The sequence below is a fragment of the Trachypithecus francoisi genome, unplaced genomic scaffold, assembly GCF_009764315.1.
Source record: "Trachypithecus francoisi isolate TF-2019V2 unplaced genomic scaffold, Tfra_2.0 Lachesis_group14, whole genome shotgun sequence".
NCBI lineage: Eukaryota > Metazoa > Chordata > Mammalia > Primates > Cercopithecidae > Trachypithecus > Trachypithecus francoisi.
In genome coordinates, this window is record NW_022681459.1 from 48,183,709 (window position 1) to 48,203,412 (window position 19,704).

General features: G+C 57.9%; 2 protein-coding genes across 5 annotated transcripts; one reads left to right on the plus strand and one right to left on the minus strand.

Annotated features, from left to right (window-relative positions):
* Positions 1 to 1,805: 1,805 nt before the first annotated feature.
* Positions 1,806 to 8,242, plus strand: GAS2L1 (growth arrest specific 2 like 1). The gene is made up of 7 exons (XM_033233119.1): positions 1,806 to 2,019; positions 2,165 to 2,636; positions 3,565 to 4,216; positions 5,896 to 6,003; positions 6,095 to 6,191; positions 6,284 to 6,455; positions 6,918 to 8,242. Exons 3-7 carry the CDS (start codon positions 3,584 to 3,586, stop codon positions 7,951 to 7,953), a joined length of 2,046 nt encoding a protein of 681 aa, XP_033089010.1. The 5' UTR covers positions 1,806 to 2,019; positions 2,165 to 2,636; positions 3,565 to 3,583; the 3' UTR covers positions 7,954 to 8,242.
* A 145-nt stretch (positions 8,243 to 8,387) lies between these two features.
* Positions 8,388 to 15,775, minus strand: RASL10A (RAS like family 10 member A). Of its 4 annotated transcripts, none has more exons than XM_033233133.1 (3): positions 15,409 to 15,775; positions 10,467 to 11,652; positions 8,388 to 9,409 (listed from the first exon to the last, which is right to left on the minus strand). In XM_033233133.1, the coding sequence occupies exons 2-3, from the start codon at positions 10,683 to 10,685 to the stop codon at positions 8,732 to 8,734; spliced, it is 897 nt and encodes a 298-aa protein (XP_033089024.1). In that variant the 5' UTR covers positions 10,686 to 11,652; positions 15,409 to 15,775; the 3' UTR covers positions 8,388 to 8,731. The 4 variants fall into 4 exon arrangements, with proteins under 4 accessions (XP_033089024.1, XP_033089023.1, XP_033089026.1 ...); XM_033233132.1 differs by having other exon boundaries at positions 10,467 to 12,691; XM_033233135.1 differs by lacking the exon at positions 15,409 to 15,775 and having other exon boundaries at positions 8,388 to 8,999; positions 9,285 to 9,409; positions 10,467 to 12,751.
* Positions 15,776 to 19,704: the final 3,929 nt, after the last annotated feature.

The following is a 19,704-nucleotide window of genomic DNA, read 5'->3' on the forward strand; positions in this document are numbered from 1 at the left end:
GCCACACTGAGTTGGGTAATGGCATTATTTTTCACAACCCCATGATGTGACTACTACTACTGTCCCATTCTACAGATGGTGCCACTGAGGCTCAGGGAGCTTCACTATCCCATCTAATGACCAATGACAGAGCCTGGGTTCAGTCCAACTTCACCTGTGTCCACAGCCCCAAAATGGAGCAAGGTGGGTATAAGCAGGAGTCAAATTCCTGCACAGCTGCTGGTCACACACATCCCATGCCTTCTCTGGGCCTCAGTTTCCCCAAATTGTAAAATGAGAACACCTAAGCGTATCAGAGCTCACCGGGGTATTTTGAAGATGAAACTGTTAAGTGTCCACACCCTGATCACCCCCACCCCAAACGTACAACCCTCGTCCACCTCCAGCAGCCCTACCCTCTCCAGGTGTTAGCATCCCCGCCCTCCCAGTGCTCAGCCCTGGGAGTCCTCCTGGACCCCGTTCTCACACAACCAATCCACCAGCACATCGGCTCTCCCCTCACAATACGGCCAGAATCCAGCACCCTCTCACCACCTGGTTTCCTCTGAGGCTCCAGCTCCTGCCTTGGCTGACCACAGCAGCCCCAGAGAATGTTAAGATCTAAGCCAACCACCCCTGCTCTAAATCATTCCATGGCTCCCATGTCCTTCAAAAGAGGCACAGCCCACAAGGCCCTGCTTAACCAACCTTGGGGTCTCTCTAATCTCTCTACCTCTTCCCTCACACCAGTCTTCTTGAGCATGCTGGACACATGCACACTTTGGGGCCTTTGCACTGACCGTTCCCTCTCCCCCTCCAGATACCCCCGACCTTCCTCCCTCATCTCCTTTCCTGATGAGGGATTTTAAGTTGCAGCCCCCCTCACACTCACACCCTCACCCAGCTCCCTCCCCATCTCCCCTGCACCTCATCCCTGTCTCTGCCCTGGGGCTGCCTCCCTGCCACTCGGACAGCAGGTCCTGAGAGCTGTCACTGCTTGGTTCCCTGCTGTTTTGCTGTTGATTTCCAGTGCCCAAAGAGACCCAGCACACAGTAGGTGCCATGCAGGTGTCAGCCTTGAGGATTGCTAATTTCTGCATTCCTCACTGGAGGAAGTGCCATGCCAGGCACTGAGGTGAGAAAACACCTTTGAAAAATTCACACAAGCTCATGCCTATAATCCCAGCACTTTGGGAGGTGGGCGGATCACCTGAGGTCAGGAGTTCGAGACCAACCTGGCCAACATGGTAAAACCCCGTCTCTACTAAAAATACAAAAAGCCAGATGTGGTGGCTCACGCCTGTAATCCCAGCTACTCGGGAGGCTGAGACAGAAGAATCCCTTGAACCTGGGAGGTGGAGGTTGCAGTGAGCCGAGATCTAGACACTGCACTCCAGCCTGAGCAAGCGACAGAGTGAGACACTGTCTCAAAAAAGAAAAGAAAAGAAAATTTAAAAATCACAAGGACTCTGGGATGATGTGAGTGCCTGGCGCCAAGAGGCCTGGCTCACAATAGGTGCTCAACCAATGCTGCTGATCCGTGGACCAGGGCGTCTCCATAATCGTCATGTTCAAATCCCGGCTCCATCAGCTGCTCTCCTGACGGCGCCCCAGTTGGGCATGAATGTCCCTCACAGAGGTGACACGCCAGTCCATTCAGGTCAAGGGCTCAGAGCAGTCTTGGTAGCACACAGTAGGAGATTTATTGGAGCTCTGAGCCTGGCTGTGGTCGGCGGCGCTTCCCTGCAGGCCGGCCCCGCCCGTGTAGCATGGCTGCCGCCCAGTCCCGCCCGGCATCCCGCCCAACCCAGCCGGCAGCAGCAGGGGGCAGGATTTCCCGCTGATCTCGGCGGTCTGTCCTCTGCAGTTTAAAAAGAGCCTAGCGGGGCTTAACTCTCCCGTGTCCGGCCGGCCTCCGATGCCCCCGTCCCCTGTTCTGTGCGGAACTCTGGGCTTGGCCATCTGCCTACTTCTCTAAGCCTCAGTATCCTCATCTGTAAAACCGGTTCCCCTCATCTCAAGGTCAAAACGGAGCATTCCGTGAGCACAAGGAGCCCTCAGTCACCAGGGCTATCCTCCCCTCCCCGCGGCGGTGCCGGTTATCTGGCCAGGGGAGGTCCACCCGGGAGGAGGTGACTTTGCAGCCCCCAGCCGCTATCGCTTCCTGACTTCATCTTGGGAACAGGCCGTGCCGTGCGCCAGCCCAGGGAGCCCACCGTACGGGGAGGCGGAGGATTAAAAGGTCCCAACCTCCTCCCCGAGGGATCAAAGAGGTTGGACGGGGCCCCGGGTACTAGGCTGGGTGGGGGTGGGGCGCCTGGGCTGGTCGCAGTTGTCTGGGGACCCTGGGGCCCTCTGCGTCGAGAGCGCTTGAAGACCCAGGATTCCTGGCCCGATCGCGTGGGAAGACCCCAGCTCTTCCCCTATCTGCCCCGCCGGCTCGGGAAAGGGGCTGCCCCTTTAAGAGCGCGCAGCCCCGCCCGCCCCCTCCGGGCCGGATCCGAATTCCAGGGAGGCGGGGCGGAGACGGTGGCGAGGAGGAGGCCGCGGCGCGGGACAGATCGAGCTGCGGCTCGGGCGGCGCCTCCCTGCGGCGGGCCTGGCCCGGCTCCGGCCCCCGCCGGGGCGATGCTCCCCGGAGCCGCGGGATGAGCCAGGTGAGCGCGGAGACCCCCAGCACTCCCTGCCTGGTGCGCATGGACGGGGGCGGAGGGCCGGGAAGCGACGTCCGCGGCCTCTGTTCCCCGGGGCTGTGTGACCTTGGGCGGCCCCGCGCCCTCTCTGGGCCCAGGCCCGAGCACCCGCGGGGCCTGCGGAGGCCGCTCTGAGTCCTGGCCCCGCTGGCACCGGCCTGGGGCGCTAGGGAGGCTTCTTGGAGGAGGCGGGGCCTGGCCCTGGCCCCAGATCGCCGAGACCGGCCACGCTGCGCCGCCTGGACGCCCGGGCTCCTCCACCCACAGCTCTGCGACCTTCACGAGCTCGGCCCTTTCTGCGCCTCAGTTTCCTCATCTGTAAAATGGAGATAATGCCTCCGCCCGCTCAGCCCTAGCGCGGTCGTGCTGTTACACTATTGCTGCTGCTATGTCGTTGTTAATGATGGCACAGCCCTTTATGGAAGGGGGGCCAAGGAAGGCGCGGGGACCTTCCCGCAGGACGTGGGGTGGGCACCAGCCCTGAGCCATGCACATAACCCACTCTGAGGTCAGGACCTGGGTTCCATTCGTGTCCTCTGGGGGCCCTAGCCTTTGCCTTCACTTCTCTAGGTCCCAGCCCTTCACAATGGGCACCTCCCTGCCTGAGAGGGAGGCCCCAGCCAAGCCCCAGTTTGCACCCCAGAAAGTCACACAGCAAACACTTAATGGACCCTAAGTTTATAAAAATTATCCCATAGAGTCCCATGAGGCAGGGAATGTTACTGTACCCATTTCGCAGATGAGGAAACGGAGCACCGACATTTCCCAGAGCCAACATGTAAACCAGGCATTTGGCCTGAGTGACAGACTGGTGCAGATGGCCAGCAGCTTAGTTTGTACTGAGCCCTTACTGGGTCCCCACAGCGATCCTGACCTGTGTTCCTGCCCACAGTGACTCGGCCGGTCCGGGCATGGCAGACCCGGTGGCGGGCATCGCGGGCTCGGCGGCCAAGAGCGTGCGGCCGTTTCGCTCCAGTGAGGCCTATGTGGAGGCCATGAAGGAGGACCTGGCCGAGTGGCTCAATGCCTTGTACGGCCTGGGTCTCCCGGGTGGTGGTGATGGCTTCCTGACCGGGCTGGCCACGGGCACGACCCTGTGCCAACATGCCAACGCCGTGACCGAGGCTGCCCGTGCATTGGCAGCTGCCCGACCGGCCCGAGGTGTGGCCTTCCAGGCGCACAGTGTAGTGCCTGGCTCCTTCATGGCCCGTGACAACGTGGCCACCTTCATCGGCTGGTGCCGCACGGAGCTGGGTGTGCCCGAGGTGCTCATGTTTGAGACTGAGGACCTGGTGCTTCGCAAGAACGAGAAGAGCGTGGTACTGTGCCTGCTGGAGGTGGCACGGCGTGGGGCCCGCCTGGGCCTGCTCGCCCCACGCCTCGTGCAGTTCGAGCAGGAGATTGAGCGGGAGCTGCGTGCTGCACCCCCAGCCCCCAACGCCCCTGCTGCTGGGGAGGACACCACTGAAACCACCCCTGCACCAGGGACTCCTGCCCGTGGCCCCCGCATGACACCCAGCGACCTGCGCAACCTCGATGAGCTGGTGAGTCCCCCAGCACCAGGCGCCAGAGACCCGACAGCACAGCTAGTGCCTGCGATCTGTCCCTGAACCTCCCAGGGTCCACCCTGCTATCTGCAGAACAGCCTGCCCCACAAAAAGAGTGCACATGTTGAGCACCAAATCAAGGACTGTATACCTGACCCCAAGGAAATGGGTAGCCCACAGAGAGGGAGGTGCTGGGGAGATGACGCAGCCCAGCCGGGCCTGGGACAGGATGCGGGCTCCTGGCACGATCCTCCCTCACTTTGTGTGCTAACTGTGCCTCAACTGAGCTTGTGCATTCCTTCTGGGGGACTGCATGATTGGGGTGCCTCCTCTGTGCCCTCCCTGCACTTAGTCTTAGGCAGATGTGCCCAGAACCTCAGGGAGGCTCGAGGTTGAGTGAGTGCTGTGATGCTCAGTTGAGATGAGGCATGGAAAGCCCTGGGCAAGGTGCCTACCACACAGTAGGTACCCCAGGGGGCTCTGCAGGTCTCCCCACTCCCCAGGCACCCTTGGGAAGCCTAGCCGGGTTGCTGCTGTTGCTGGGATGGGGATCCTGTTTGGAGCTGCAGGACTCTTAAGCATAGAAGGTGCCAGGCCCTGCCCCCAACTCTCTCCTCTCCCAGGATGTGGGTGGCCCCTGCCACCCCCGAGGGCTGGACCAAGAGTTTCCTTCTTATCGGAAGGTCAGGACTACAATGTGCCTGCCTGGGAGGCGGATAGCGGATGGCAGTGGGCAGAGCCTGGGGCCCCACCCCCTGTCCTGGGCCAGGGTCACTCAAGGCTCCACCTGCTTATTTCCTCTGGCAGCACCACTGCCGCTGTGGGCGGGGAGGCGGGCAGGGCCGCCCACATAGCCAGCTTGGCAGCTCTGGCTCTGGTGGGGGGCTGTATGTGGTGCGTGCTCACCTAGCCAGTGGCCTGTGTGTCCCACGTGTCTGTGGTACCCCTCCGCATCACTGCCCACCCAGGGGCATGGGACCCCCTGCGCCTGTGTCCTATAGCCCGCCTGGCCTTCCTGTGGGCCCCAGCCTTCTTGTCTGGGAAGTGGATGAAGGGGGAGTGACGACAGGCTCTGGGGCTTCCCCAGCTCTAGGAGCTGTGGGATGTTCCTCACAGGGTCTCAGACCATGGCGTGACCACAGCCCCATCATCTCATCCTGGGAGCTCCCTGGGCCCAGAGAGCCAAGAAGGGGGAGCTGGTAAAAGGTCATGTGTGGGCCGGGCGTGGTGGCTCACGCCTGTAATCCAGCACTTTGGGAGGCCGAGGTGGGTGGATCACCTGAGGTCTGGAGTTCGAGACCAGCCTGGCCAACATGGAGAAACCCCATCTCTACTAAAAATACAAAATTAGCCAGGCGTGGAAGCACATGCCTGTAATCCCAGCCGCTCGGGAGGCTGTGGCAGGGGAATTGCTGGAACCTGGAAGGCAGAGATTGCAGTGAGCAGAGATCACGCCGTTGCACTCCAGCCTGGGCAACAAGAGTGAAACTCCGTCTCAAAAAAAAAAAAAAGAAAAGAAAAGAAAGGTCATGTGTGGAAGCTGTACCCCATCTGGGGTAACACGGCCTCCATCCACTTCCCTGGAAGGCCTCACTTCCTCCTGACCCTGGAATGGCTGACATTAAGCCCCAGGAAGACGACTTGACTTCTGACCCCTACCCTCTCTCTGGCCTCAGGTGAGGGAGATCCTGGGCCACTGCACCTGCCCCGACCAGTTCCCCATGATCAAGGTCTCAGAGGGGAAGTACCGTGTGGGGGACTCGAGCCTGCTCATCTTTGTGCGGGTAAGGGCCAGGGGCCGCCCTAGTGGGCAGCAGCCAAGGTGGTGGGCTGCCGGGTGCCTGGGGCACAGCCATGACCTGCCCACGCCTGCAGGTGCTGAGGAGCCACGTGATGGTGCGAGTGGGTGGTGGCTGGGACACGCTGGAGCATTACCTGGACAAGCACGACCCCTGCCGCTGCTCCTCCACTGGTCAGTGCCGGGGTGGGGCTGGGGGTAGATGGGCAGGGGACTCGCTTGTGTGGCTACGTCCCTCACATGCTGCCTGTCCTCTCTACCTGCAGCTCATCGCCCACCCCAGCCGAGGGTCCGTACCTTTTCTCCGCAGAGGGTGTCACCCATCCCCAGTCCCCGCCCTGCTAGCCCAGTTCCTGGGAGTGAGCGCCAGGGCTCCCGACCTGAGATGACTCCCATCAGCTTACGAAGCACAAAGGAGGGACCCGAGACCCCGCCCAGGTGAGATGCAGGAGGACGAGGGGTGAGGGGTCCAGAGGGTTGGGGGCGTCAGCCCTAGCCTGCATGACGGGTTGCCTGTGCGCCAGAGTGACTCACACCCTGGGAAAAGTTCCCGTAGGTGGGGGCGGGCCTAGCTTCCCATCTCCATGGCAACACAACCAAACCAACAACACAGCTGGGGCGGGCCCTGTGGCTGGGCCGCAGCCAGTCCAGCTCTTGCTTCCTCTGGCCCATCCTGGGAAGGGGGGTGTCTAGAGCCCAAGAAACTTCTTTTTCTGTGGTTTTTGGGGCCCTGGGTGGCTGGAGGAAGCTGCTCACTTCTCCCTGGAAGTCCCCAGGACAGACCGATGCCCCTGACAGCCCCGTCCACCAGCCACATACCCTGCTGTTCCTCTCCCTGCCTGTTCTGCATGCCAGTCCTTCCGTGGTACCCCATCTGTCTCTCTTGTCCCCCTGCCCCAGGCCCCGGGATCAGCTGCCCCCCCATCCCCGCTCCCGCCGCTACTCCGGGGACAGTGACTCCTCAGCCTCCTCCGCCCAGAGCGGCCCCCTTGGTACCCGCAGTGATGACACAGGCACTGGCCCCCGGAGGGAGCGACCCAGCCGGCGGCTGACCACAGGCACCCCAGCCTCTCCGAGACGGCCTCCTGCCCTGCGCAGCCAGTCCCGAGACCGGCTGGATCGGGGCCGGCCCCGGGGGGCCCCAGGAGGCAGGGGAGCCCAGCTGTCAGCCCCCAGCCCTGCCCGGCGGGCCCGGAGCCAGAGCCGCGAGGAGCAGGCTGTGCTGCTTGTGCGCAGGGATCGAGACGGGCAGCACTCATGGGTGCCAAGGGGCAGGGGCACTGGGGGCTCGGGCAGGACCACCCCCCAGACTCCCCGTGCCCGCAGCCCTGCAGCACCCCGGCTTTCCCGGGTCTCCAGCCCCAGTCCAGAGTTGGGCACCACACCGGCCAGCATCTTCCGCACACCCCTGCAGCTCGACCCGCAGCAGGAGCAGCAGCTGTTTCGGCGCCTGGAAGAGGAGTTCCTGGCCAATGCCCGGGCCCTTGAGGCTGTTGCTAGCGTGACCCCCACTGGACCAGCCCCTGACCCAGCTCGGGCCCCTGACCCTCCAGCTCCTGACTCTGCCTACTGTTCCTCCAGTTCCTCCTCTTCGTCCCTCAGCGTCCTGGGTGGCAAATGTGGCCAACCTGGGGACTCTGGCCGGACGGCCAATGGCCTGCCTGGGCCGCGAAGCCAAGCCCTTTCCAGCTCTTCCGATGAAGGCAGCCCCTGCCCTGGCATGGGGGGGCCACTAGATGCACCTGGGAGCTCCCTGGCTGGCCCCGAACCCTTGAGGACCTGGGCACGGGGTCGGATGGACACACAGCCAGACCGTAAACCCTCACGCATCCCCACGCCTCGGGGCCCCCGCCGCCCCTCTGGACCCGCAGAGCTTGGGACCTGGCATGCCCTGCACTCAGTCACCCCAAGGGCTGAGCCAGACTCTTGGATGTGATGGACCAGCTCACTGTCCCCAGACCCCATCCCTTCTCCTTTTCCTTTGTGGCCTTAACCCCTCTGCATCAGGGAGCCCCCTCTGCCTCTTGAGTACCAGACCTCATGGGACCAGACCCCTTGGGACCACATGGCACAATGGGACCTCTGTTGTACATTCCGATTGGGGGATGAGCGTTGCTATTTAATTACTAATATTATTGAATGCCTTAGAGGAGGCCGGGCCAGCCTGGTGTCCTGAAGACCTGTGGCCCAGCAGAGCCTCTGACAGTAAAGTTTTGCTCCAGCCACCTGTCTGTTTCTTGGGGACTCTGCGTTGGGGCCATTCAGACCTTTTCGAGGACCCTGAAGTTAACTGCCTGGAGGTCAAGCCTGGCAGCTCTGACCTCTAGACTTAAAGCGTTATCCCGCCCAACCCAGAAATCCCAGGTGCACTCAATTATTTTCCCGTTTATTATCCTGCATAGGAGTGGCACAAAGAATATGTCCAGTGAAGCTCCAGGAGCAGGCCTCGCGTTTCCAAATTCATAGCCAAGTCCTTTCCATCCAGTGGGATTGTGACCTACTGAGGTCCCAGAAAGGACTGGTTATCTCCAATGGAGCTTGGGACCTGGTTGGGTCCAATGAGGTTCAAAAAGGGGCCCGTCGCTTAGGCCTCATCCAATCAGGGCGGAGACTGCCCTGTCCAGTCCCAGTGAAGTTGGGCGATCCTGTCCAATCCAGGTCCCTGGTTGTCCCAGTCACAAGGTGGGGCCCATGGATGGCACTGTCCAATCGGGTCACATGAGGCTGCAGCGCGCTGGATGCAACGCCCCCTGCAGGCGCAGGGCCGGGTGTGCAGGGCGCGCGCGCACCAGAGCGCAGCGCAGCAGCTCACGGAAGAGACGCAGCACGTGCCAGTTGTACTTGGCCGAGCACTCGAGGTAGCCGCAGCGCCAGCCCCTGCGCACCAGGGCGGCCAGCGCGCGCCGCGGTCCGAAGCGCAGCCGCTGCCTGTCTCGCTTGTTGCCTACCACGAGGATGGGCGCTTCGGGCGCGCCCGCCGGCCTGGGGGCCGAATGGAGATGAGAGACGCGGTGCCGGGGACCCCACGGCCGGAGAATTCCCCCAGTGGGTATACACACGCAGGCGCATTCCCTTCCTACAGCCAGAGGCCCTTCCCACCGAACTCCAGGCCCATGTGGGCAAAAGAGCACACACAGCGAAGACCTTCCCACGGGCGAAGGCCTAAGACCCGGCCCACGACGTTGGGAGACCCTACACACTCCCCTCAGGCAAAGACCGGGCCAGATTTGCCCTGGCTCCCCACCGCCAGACCTGCCGCGCCCCCACCTGGTCTCCGCGATGCGCTGCCGCAGGGCCTTCACGTAGTCGAAACTGTCCGGGCTGCAGATGTCGTAGACGAGCACGAAGGCGTCCGTGTCCTGCAAGCTCCAGTCCTTAGGGTCTGGCCACTCCTGGGGACAGGAGGCCAGGGTTTGCGGAAGCCTCTTTTCCACTCTCCCGCTCTCGAACCCTCTGCAGGGGCCTGGACGCTAAACCTAGTTCATCCTCAGGCCAACATCACCCCCATCCAGATCTCTGCGCCCCTCCCCCAAGTTTTCTGGGCCCTGTCTCCTCATGACCACCAGGGTGAAATTTTCCAAATCGTGCCTGGAGCCTGTCAGCCACCCTCCTTCATCCTTGGTCTTCCCTCTGTTTACCCAGAATCTTGCTCTTTTCAGCTTTCCCCAACTCGGCTCAGGCCACTCTCCTCCCTAGATGCCTTCAGTGCTTACCACTGCCTCTAAGACTAATTCCAAAGCCCGTGGCCGCCCGGAGCCCCGTGGTCCACCACGCCCCCCACGTTGTCAGCTGTAACCGTTTATATCCCTGGCTTAAGCACCTGCTGGTCTTTCCACCTGCTATGCTTTTGCCACTCCCTTTACTCAGAACTTCACTCGGTCTTCCAGGTTCAGCTCAAATGGCACCCCCTCCAGGAAGCCCTGCTTAATCCTGTCTGCTCTTTCTTCTTCACTGCTCTAGGGTCGGAGGTCTGTCCTTTACTTTGCACAAATTACTAAACGAGCCTTCGCTCCAGGGCACAGGAATGAGGGGGCAGAGAATAAACCCCTCCACCAGCCTCCGTAGTAAATACACCCCTACTCCTGACCCCAGTCTCTCCCATTGTAGCTCTGCTCAAGGCCCCAAACACAAAACACCACACTCGCGGAAAGGCACCGCTACGCACCACCACGAGCTGCTCCACACCCCCAGCCAAGGCAGGCAAAGGTGGAGGCGCTCACAGGAGCAAGGGAACGCCCCTGGGCAAAATCGCCCGGTCTCCAGCCTGGGCTTGGGAGTTTCCATGTCGGCGGGAAGGGCTGAAACGCAAGTATCCCAGAAAGCACACACATCCCTCCATCCCGGAGCACAGCCAGGCGCCCGAGGCCTCCACGCGGACACGCACGTGTGCACCGAGCACGCACACCCCTCACGCTGTCACACGCTCCTGCTCGCTCCTCGAGCCGCTACCTCCGGACCCCCAGGGCTCGAGCCGGGGCCAGCGACGTCGCCGTCGCGGATGCTTAAGTCGTAGACGGCGCCGTCGAGCAGCACCGCGGGTCGGTAGAGGCGCGGCCCGTCCGTGGGCCGGTGGCGCTCGGGGTAGTCACCGAACAGGAACTGGCGGATGATGGCCGTCTTGCCCACGCCCGGGGCGCCTAGAACGGCCACCCGCAGGCTGCCCCCCATGGCCGGCCGGCGCTGCCGCTCTCCGCTCTGGAAAGCCTCATGGACCGGCGCCGCGCCGTGCGCCCCCCGGCCGTGCGCCCCGCGCGCCCTGCCCGGTGCGCCCCGGCCCCGCCGCGCTTCTCGTCGACCCCGGAACACAGAGACCGGAGAGGGCACGCCCGAGGCCGGAGCTGGCGGCGGGAGGACGGACAGACAACGGAGTGGGCAGACAGGTGGCGGACGCGCGAGCGGCTCGGGCGGGTGCCGAAGCCCGGGAGGAGAGCGCAGACCCGGAGCGGCGCTCAGACACCGCCTCCGCCCCGCAGCGCCAACCCAGGCGCCGGCAGCCGCGCCGGGCCCCGAAGTCCGCCCCCCTCGCAGCGCGGGTCCCGCAGCGGTGCCTCCCGGAGCCTCTGTGCCTCTGTCCTTCTCTCGCTTCCGCGCCTGGAGTCGCCGCCCCAGCCGGCGGCGCGAGCGAGCGGGGCCTCCCGGAGGCGGCGATGAGGTAACCGCCCGCCCCTCCCACCTTCCCCCACCGCCCAGAACGCCCCTCCCAGGAAGGGTTGCAGGAAGGTGACTGGGGGACAGAGATCCCGGAGAGAGCCCACCCCTTTCTTACCCCCTCCGCGTGTCCCGCTCCTCTCACCCGCTCCAAAATAGAAGCCCCTTCCCAGCCACGGCCGCGGCCGCTCTTCCAAACACTGCTCGCCCCCACGCTGGCACCCGACAAGCCCCAGCCCCCGGAGTCAGGCCGCCCGGGGTCCGAATTGGGGGGGCGGCTGTGTGACCTTGGGCGAATCGCCGCACTGCGCTGGGTCTGTGCTCCGCATCCATCACAGGCAGACTCCTCAAGAGGCTCCGACCTTTTCTTGAGAGCCTACTATGTGCCAGGCCCTTTACTAAGCTATTACCTACGTGATTCTCGAACCGACAGTCTCAGCCTGGCATCGCTGGTTGAGAGAGGAGGAAACAGGCCCCAGAGGGGAATCTGCAAGGTTAGAAGGGCAGTGGGGGGGGCCCTTGAAGTCTCCTCTGAGGTCCCTCCTACCTTCCTCCTGCCCACGGGGGTAAACGGCCCACACTAGACAATATTCAAACGGCCGTCTTCGAGGGGAAGTGGGGACAGAGGGTGCCAAGACCACAGCAGCTTAGCCCCAGATCCCTGTCCCAACAAGGCTGGAGGTGACTAAATAGATAAAGATCCAGAAATTGGCCCACTCCACCGCCCTCACTGATAAGGTCACGTTTCCTGCGTGAGTTGCAACCCGTAGGTCCCCTCAAAGGGGTGCAACCTCTTCAAAACAGGCGCCCAGAGCCCAAGTTCCCCCCTTCCTGGAGCTAGTGGAGAAGCTCCTGCCCCATCACAGCTTGGAAAGCCTGGGTTAGCCCAGCCCCCCATCCTCCGCCTCTGCTCTCCTCCCTGCTGTGTGGGGCTCCCACATCTCTGACCTGCACGTGACAATGCTCAAGAAATGGCCGCAATGCATAGATACCTCTGCACTGACTAAGGAGTTCATTTATTCATCCCCTCAACAAATATTCCGTATCTTATTGCTTGTCAGGAGGCTGAAATGGATTTAAAAAACAGAAAACAAACAAACAAAAAAAGTTCTGCTTTGGGAGAGAGGGTTCTAGAACACATGAGATCTAGGGACTGTCAAAGCACAGACAATGTACCCACCCCAGCCCAGGGGAAGTAGAAGAGCTAAATCCTGAAGCGGGAGGAGGCACATCCTCCAGGGAGCCTGTCCATGATGACAACCAGAAAGTGTCTCCAGAACAATGGCTGTGCTTTCATCCTCTCATGCTGGATCAGGGGCTGGGGTCTGCTTTCACTCCTCTCCTCAGCCACTAGGGCGCTCAGAACCACCTCTGTCCAGTGTTCCAGGTCTTCTAGCTCAGTGAGTGGGGACTGCTGCCTTCATCTTTCTTTCCTACCATGATTTTTCCTTTCATTTGATGTCCTCTTTCACATTGTAACTTTTCAGACTTCTGGGTTTTGTTGTTGTTTGAGATAAGGTCTTGCTCTGTCACCCAAGTTGGAGTGAAGTGGTGTCATCATAGCTCACTGCATCCTCAACCCCCTGGGTTCAAGTGATCCGTCTTGTCTCAGCCTCTCAAATAGCTGGGACTGCAGGTGCATGCTATGACATCTAGCTAATTTGTTTATTTTTATTTTTTGTAGAGGTGGAATCTCACTATGTTGCCTAGGCTGGTCTTGAACTCCTGGCTTTGGCGATCCTCCCTCCTCAGCCTCCAAAAGTGCTGGGAATGGCCGGGCGCGGTGGCTCAAGCCTGTAATCCCAGCACTTTGGGAGGCCGAGACGGGCGGATCACGAGGTCAGGAGATCGAGACCATCCTGGCTAACACGGTGAAACCCGGGCGCGGTGGCTCAAGCCTGTAATCCCAGCACTTTGGGAGGCCGAGACGGGCGGATCACAAGGTCAGGAGATCGAGACCATCCTGGCTAACACGGTGAAACCCCGTCTCTACTAAAATATACAAAAAACTAGCCGGGCGAGGTGGCAGGCGCCTGTAGTCCCAGCTACTTGGGAGGCTGAGGCAGGAGAATGGCGTGAACCCGGGAGGCGCAGCTTGCAGTGAGCTGAGATCCGGCCACTGCACTCCAGCCTGGGCGACAGAGCGAGACTCCGTCTCAACAAAAAAAAAAAAAAAAAAAAAAAAAAAGAAACCCCGTCTCTACTAAAAAATACAAAAAAAAAAAAAAACTAGCCAGGCGAGGTGGCGGGTGTCTATAGTCCCAGCTAGTCGGCAGGCTGAGGCAGGAGAATGGCGTAAACCTGGGAGGCGGAGCTTGCAGTGAGCTGAGATCCGGCCACTGCACTCCAGCCTGGGCGACAGAGCGAGACTCCGTCTCAAAAACAACAACAACAACAACAACAACAACAAAAACAAAACAAAAAGTGCTGGGATTATAGGCGTGAGCCACCACATCCAGCCGAACTTCTGAGTTTTTGACTTTTCAGGCTTCTGGGTTTTGTGAGCTGCTTCAATTCCTTTGGGGAACAAGGCAAGGAGTAAATAACAAGGCACTCAGCAACACAACAACAAAACCTAGAAGTCTGAAAAGTTGGCACTAGGACAGTCTTTTGTTTGTTTGTTTTGAGATGGAGTCTCGCTCTGTCGCCCAGGCTGGAGTGCAGGAGTGCAATCTTGGCTCACTGCAACCTCCACCTCCTGGGTTCAAGCAATTCTCCTGTCTCAGCCTCTAGAGTAGCTGGGACTACAGGCACACACCACCACCCCTGGCTAATTTTTGTATTTTTTAGTAGAGACAGGGTTTCACCATATTGGTCAGGCTGGTCTCGAACTGCTGACCTCAGGTGATCCAACCGCCTCAGCCTCCCAAAGTGCTGGGGTTTCAGGCATGAGCCACCGTGCCTGGCTAGGACAGTCTTTTGTAAGCTCTTCTCAATGCTAGGCGCACTCCCGCCCACCCCTGGGTATTCTTTCTCTGGAAAACCTTCCTTGCTTCTCCTTCTGACACAGCAAACAGAGCTGTGTGTGAGGCATCTCTGGCTCCCAGTATGTGTTTTTGGATGGCGAGGGGAAGGGGCACTGTGGACTGGGAACATCCTGAGGCTCCCACGAAGCCCTGTAAACCCCACAGCGTACCATGTTCCCTAGAAGACTCTCACAGAAGTGTTCCTAGCAGCAGTGTCCCTTTATCAAGGGCCTGCGATGTGCCAAGCCTGACCCACAGCCTCGCACTCACTGAGGCTCCCAGGGATGCCATGATTGGGCCACAGTTGCCCAGCTGGAAAATGGCAGCACAGGGGCCGGAACCCAGGCTCTTGGGTTCCAGAGTCCGGCTTTCTGAGAAGCCTGGCTTCATCTGGACCCAGAGCGTTCTCAGGAAGTGCTCAACTGGAGCTCAACCCCCAGTGACCACTCAGCCACCTGTGGGGAGGGGCTTGGGGGAGGCCTCTAGGCCTCGTGGAGCCCCCCCATCCACAGCGGCTGAGCTGAACCCTAATGGGAGTGTGCAGCCCTGTGCCAGGTTTCCCAAAGACCAGCAGGCTGAGGGGCTCAAGCTGCCTGTCTGCCTGGGATGTGGATTTCAGGGTTCTCTCATCGGTCCCCTCACTCCTTCCCCAAGGAAAGGCTGCGGGGCTTCTGCCTGCTGCCCCCCTCTAATCCCTATTCCCCAGGGGCCTCCCGGGCACTCTTTGAACGCCCCTATCCAGGGCTCCAGGGACCACCTGCCAACCATGCACGCATCTGCTCCTTCAGCAGAGGAGACTGGCACTAGGCACACAGTGGCCAAGGTGGTCCTGCCTCCCCTCTGTGGCAGGGAGAAAGAGACACACGCAGCTATGCAGGGACAGGTGAAGACAGGCGCTCTGGGCTGGTTCAGGCCTGGGGAGATGAGGAGGCCTAGCGGAAGCACCAGCCCAGCAGCAGTTGAGGGGCTTATACTGAGCCCCAAAGGATCAAGCCACAGATGGTGGGGAGGGCTGGGCAGGGGCAGGCACCAGGTGGGAAATTCTACTTTCTCCAGTTCATTGCCCACAGGCTCCTCACACCAGCCACCTGGCCTTCACCCATGTGCTTCTTCCCAGCTGGGCCTGATTCCGGCCCATCCCTGGAGTCAGGCACCCCAGACTTCATCCAGCTCCCAGGGGGTGTTTGTTCTGGACTCCTTTGCTGGGCCACACCAGTGACCACTAATTATGGTCTGTCCTGGCCATGAATCATGGCTCCACACCACCAGTAACTCACCTGGAGCCACAAATGGGGGGATCCTCCACAGCTCACATGCTTGGGGGTGTAGTGGGGGGACATCCTCATGATGACTCTCACTGATCACAGCCAGGCAGCCTCCTGAGGGCTGGGCTGGTCTTCTAGCCATCAGGATACAAGGAGGCTGAGCAGGGCCGGGCTTCCAAATCTCTCAAAGTTGCTTCTCTTGGGTTTGAAACCTCCTTCCAGGACTGTGTCATCTGTGCAAGTTACTTACATTCTCTGCACCTCGGGCTGGGGTAGTGTCTGACACCGGTAATTCCAGCACCTTGGGGAGGCCAAGGCGGGAGGATCACTTGAGCCCAGGAGTTCCAGACCAGCCTGGGCAACGTAGTGAGACCCCATCTCTATAAAAAATTTTTAAAATTGGCCAGGTGCAGCGGCTCGTGCCTGTAATCCCAGCATTTTGGGAGGCCGAGGCAGGGGGATCAAGAGGTCAGGCATTTGAGACAAGCCTGGCCAACATGGCAAAACCCCATCTCTATTAAAAATACAAAAATTAGCCAGGCATGATGGCAGGGGCCTGTAGTCCCAGCTACTCTGGAGGCTGAGGCAGGGGAATCGCTTGAACCCGGGAGGCGGAGGTTGCAGTGAGCCAAGATCACGCCACTGCACTCCAGCTTGGGTGACAGGGTGAGACTCCATCTCAAAATAAATAAATATAAATATAAATAAATTTTATATATATATATGAATAAATTAGCTGGGTGTGGTGGTGCACACACGTGGTCCCAGCTACTCGGAAGCTGAGGTGGGAGGATCACTTGAGCCCTGGAGGTCGAGGCTACAGTGAGCCATGATCATACCACTGTACACCAGCCTGGGCGACAGAGCAAGACCCTACCTCAAAAAAAACAAAAAAGAAAAAAACAAAAACTACCTCTTCTTCTCAGCTTCTTTCTCTGTGAAGGGAATATTAATTTTCCAGACTTCACTGAGCTGTAGGATGCAATGAGATGATACAAAGAGAAAAACCAAGACAACCGGTTAAGTTTGGGGAGATAAAATTTGTACATATAAACTTCCATTTTTATATGTAAATGGCTACAAATACAAAACATAATGGAGGCATATGTGTGTATACGTGGGTAAAGAGACACACATATATTTTCTAGCTATGTCAGCTGAGGGCCTGGAAGAAGTGACACCCAGTGGCATGAATACATCCAGCATCTAGCTCTTGTTTTTTTTCTTTTTATTATTTATTTTTGAAACAGGGTCTCATTCTGTCGTCCAGGCTGGAATGCAGAGGTACAAACATGGTTCACTGCAGCCTTGACTTCCAGGGTTCAAGCAATCCTCCCACCTTATCCTCCCTGAGTAGCTGGGACCACAGGCACACACCACCACACCTGGATAAATTTTTGCATTTCTTTGTAGAAACAGGGTTTTGCTCATCTCAAACTCCTGGGCTCAAGCAATCAGTCTGCCTGGGCCTCCCAAAGTGCTGGGATTACAGGTGTGAGTCACCACGCCCGGCTGCTCTTGGTTTCTTTTTTCTTATTTTTTTTGAGATGGAGACTCACCCTGTTGCCCAGGTTAGAGTGCAGTGGCGTGATCTCAGCTCACTGAAACCTTGGCCTCTGGGTTGATGCAATTCTCCTGTCGCAGCTTCCTGAGTAGCTGGGACTACAAGCGCCCGCCACCACACCCTGCTAATTTTTGTTTTGTTTTGTTTTGTTTTTGAGACAGAGTCTCTTGCTCTGTCAGCCAGGCTAGAGTGCTTTGGCATGATCCCGGCTCACTGCAACCTCTGCCTCCTGGGCTCCCCAGTAGCTGGGATTACAGGTGTGTGCCACCACACCCGGCTAACTTTTGTATTTTTAGTAGAGACAGGGTTTCACCATGTTGGCCAGGCTGGTCTCAAACTCCTGACCTCGGGTGATCCGCCCACCTCGGCCTCCCAAAGTGCTGGGATTACAGGCGTGCGCCACCGCGCCCGGCCTGGCCACTCTTGGTTTCTAATACTGTTCTCCAGTGAAAGGAACCAGGCTCCTTGGAGAGACGACTGCTTCTAGGGATGGGGCAGGACCAGTACAAGATGATCCTGGAGCAACTTATGGTGGCAGAAAGGAAGGAAGTGCCCAAAAACGAGGATGGTGGTATGTCACAAGGACACAGGAACCTTCCGGAAGGAGCTCCCAGTGGCCAAATCTGCAGCAATTCAAGCAACAAAGTAAATAATGTTATATGGGATTAAGCTCAGATTATAAAATAAATATCCATGAGTCCAAACTGATATAAATGACTGAATAAATAAATAAAATGTGATCATTCAGCTTGCTTGCTCCCAGGGAAAAAAAATAACATCTGAGAAGAAACAAGTCTTCCTTAAAGAAGAATTCCAAACACTTTCATGTAGCTACTCCCCCACCCCGCTTTCCAAAGTGTAAGCTGCATTTACTTACGTGCTTCCAAAGAATACAGAAAGGAGGATGGCCGGGCACGGTGGCTCATGCCTGTAATCCCAACACTTTGGGAGGCCAAGGCTGGTGAATCACTTGAGCCCAGTTCAGTACCAGCCTGGGTGACAGTGAGACCTCCTTTCTACTAAAAATAAAAAAATGATGATAATGAACAAAATTAGCCAGGTGTGGTGGTGTGTGACTGTGGTCCCAGCTACTTGGGAGGCTGAGGTGGGAGGATCAATTGAGCTCCAGAGGTCAAGGCTGCAGTGAGGACCTCTGCACTCCAGCCTGGAGGACAGAATGAGACCCTGTCTTAAAAAATAAATAAAATAAAAAAGAGAGGGAAAAGTAACTCACAGTAGAGAAAACTACAAACATGCAAACATTACCTTGGCCAGGTGATCCAGGCAAACGTGAGGTGACAAGAAATGTCGATAGAATGTCACCCTGATTATGATGCGAAGGGAAAGGCACCTGTGTGGTATTTTTTCTAAAAAACCATAATCCCAGGCTGATCACGAGAAAAACACCTGACAAAGCCAAACTGAGGGACTTTCTACAGAACGCCCAAGCAGGACTCCTTGAAACAGTCAAGGTCATGAAACACCAAGAATATCTGAGAAATTCTCACAGATAGGAGACATGAGTCCCACGTGGAATGTGGGATTCTGGAACAGCAGGAGGACGTGAGTGGAAAACTAGTGAAACACGAATAAAAAAAACGAAACAGGCGGCCAGGCACGGTGGCTCACGCCTGTAGTCCCAGCAGTTTGGGAGGCTGAGGCGGGCAGATCACTTGAGGTCAGGAGTTTGAGACCAGCCTGGCCAATATGGTGAAACCCCGTCTCTACTAAAAATACAAAAAACTAGCCGGGCGACGAGGCGGGCGCCTGTAGTCCCAGCTACTCGGAGGCTGAGACAGGAGAATGGCGTGAACCCGGGAGGCGGAGCTTGCAGTGAGCTGAGAGCCGGCCACTGCACTCCAGCCTGGGCGGCAGAGCAAGACTCCGTCTCAAAAAAAAATAAAAAAGTAAAAAAAATAAAAATAAAAAAATGGTTGGGCATGGTGGCTCATGCCTGTAATCCCAGCACTTCGGGAGGCTGAGGAGGGTGGATCACTTGAGCTCAGGAGGTCGAGACCAGCCTGGGCCATGTGGGGAAACCCTATCTCTACAAAAACCACAAAAATTAATCAGGTGTGGTAGCTCTCACCTGTAGTTCCAGCTACTTGGGAGGCTGTGGCAGGAGGATCACTTGAGCCTGGGAGGTGGAAGTTGTAGTGAGCTCAGACCACGCCATTGCACAACAGCCTGGGTGAAAGGAGTGAGACCCTGTCTCAAAAATAATAAATGAATAAAAATAAAAATAAAAGTTATCAAAACATGAATAGACAAATTATCTGGTATAGAACAGAGTCCAGAAAAACACCCAAATATATGTGGAAATTTAGAATATGATAAAAATGGCATTTCAAATCTGTGGGGAAAAGATGAATTATTCAGTAAATGGCATGGAGACAAGTGGGGAACCATCTGGGGAAAAGGGGAAGTTGGATCCCTACCTCATTCCTACAGAAAGCCCAGATGGAACAGGATTGAAATGCAAAAATGAAGAGCAGACAAGTACTAGAAAGAAAAAATTAAAAGAAAATTACATCTTAAAAAGCCCAATTTCAGCATGGAAAAGTAAAAAGCAGTAACAAAATAGGGAGGAATAATGGTAAATCAGTAAGAAAAAGATCAATAATCAGATAGAAAAATGGCAGAAAATGTGAAGATAGCTCACAGAAAGGGACATACAAGTGGCTTAAAAACACATGCAAAGAGACACACTGAAAACACGGAAAGGGCCAGGTGCGATGGCTCAC

Excerpts from the sequence above, each read along its gene's own strand:
- RASL10A (XM_033233133.1), bottom strand. The coding sequence starts at position 10,685 with ATGGGGGGCAGCCTGCGGGTGGCCGTTCTAGGCGCCCCGGGCGTGGGC. Across the intron at positions 9,410-10,466 it reads CGAGCCCTGGGGGTCCGGAG|GAGTGGCCAGACCCTAAGGA; the intron begins GTAGCGGCTCGA and ends TCCTGTCCCCAG.
- GAS2L1 (XM_033233119.1), top strand. The coding sequence starts at position 3,584 with ATGGCAGACCCGGTGGCGGGCATCGCGGGCTCGGCGGCCAAGAGCGTG. Across the intron at positions 6,192-6,283 it reads CTGCCGCTGCTCCTCCACTG|CTCATCGCCCACCCCAGCCG; the intron begins GTCAGTGCCGGG and ends CTCTACCTGCAG. Across the intron at positions 6,456-6,917 it reads GGACCCGAGACCCCGCCCAG|GCCCCGGGATCAGCTGCCCC; the intron begins GTGAGATGCAGG and ends CCCCTGCCCCAG.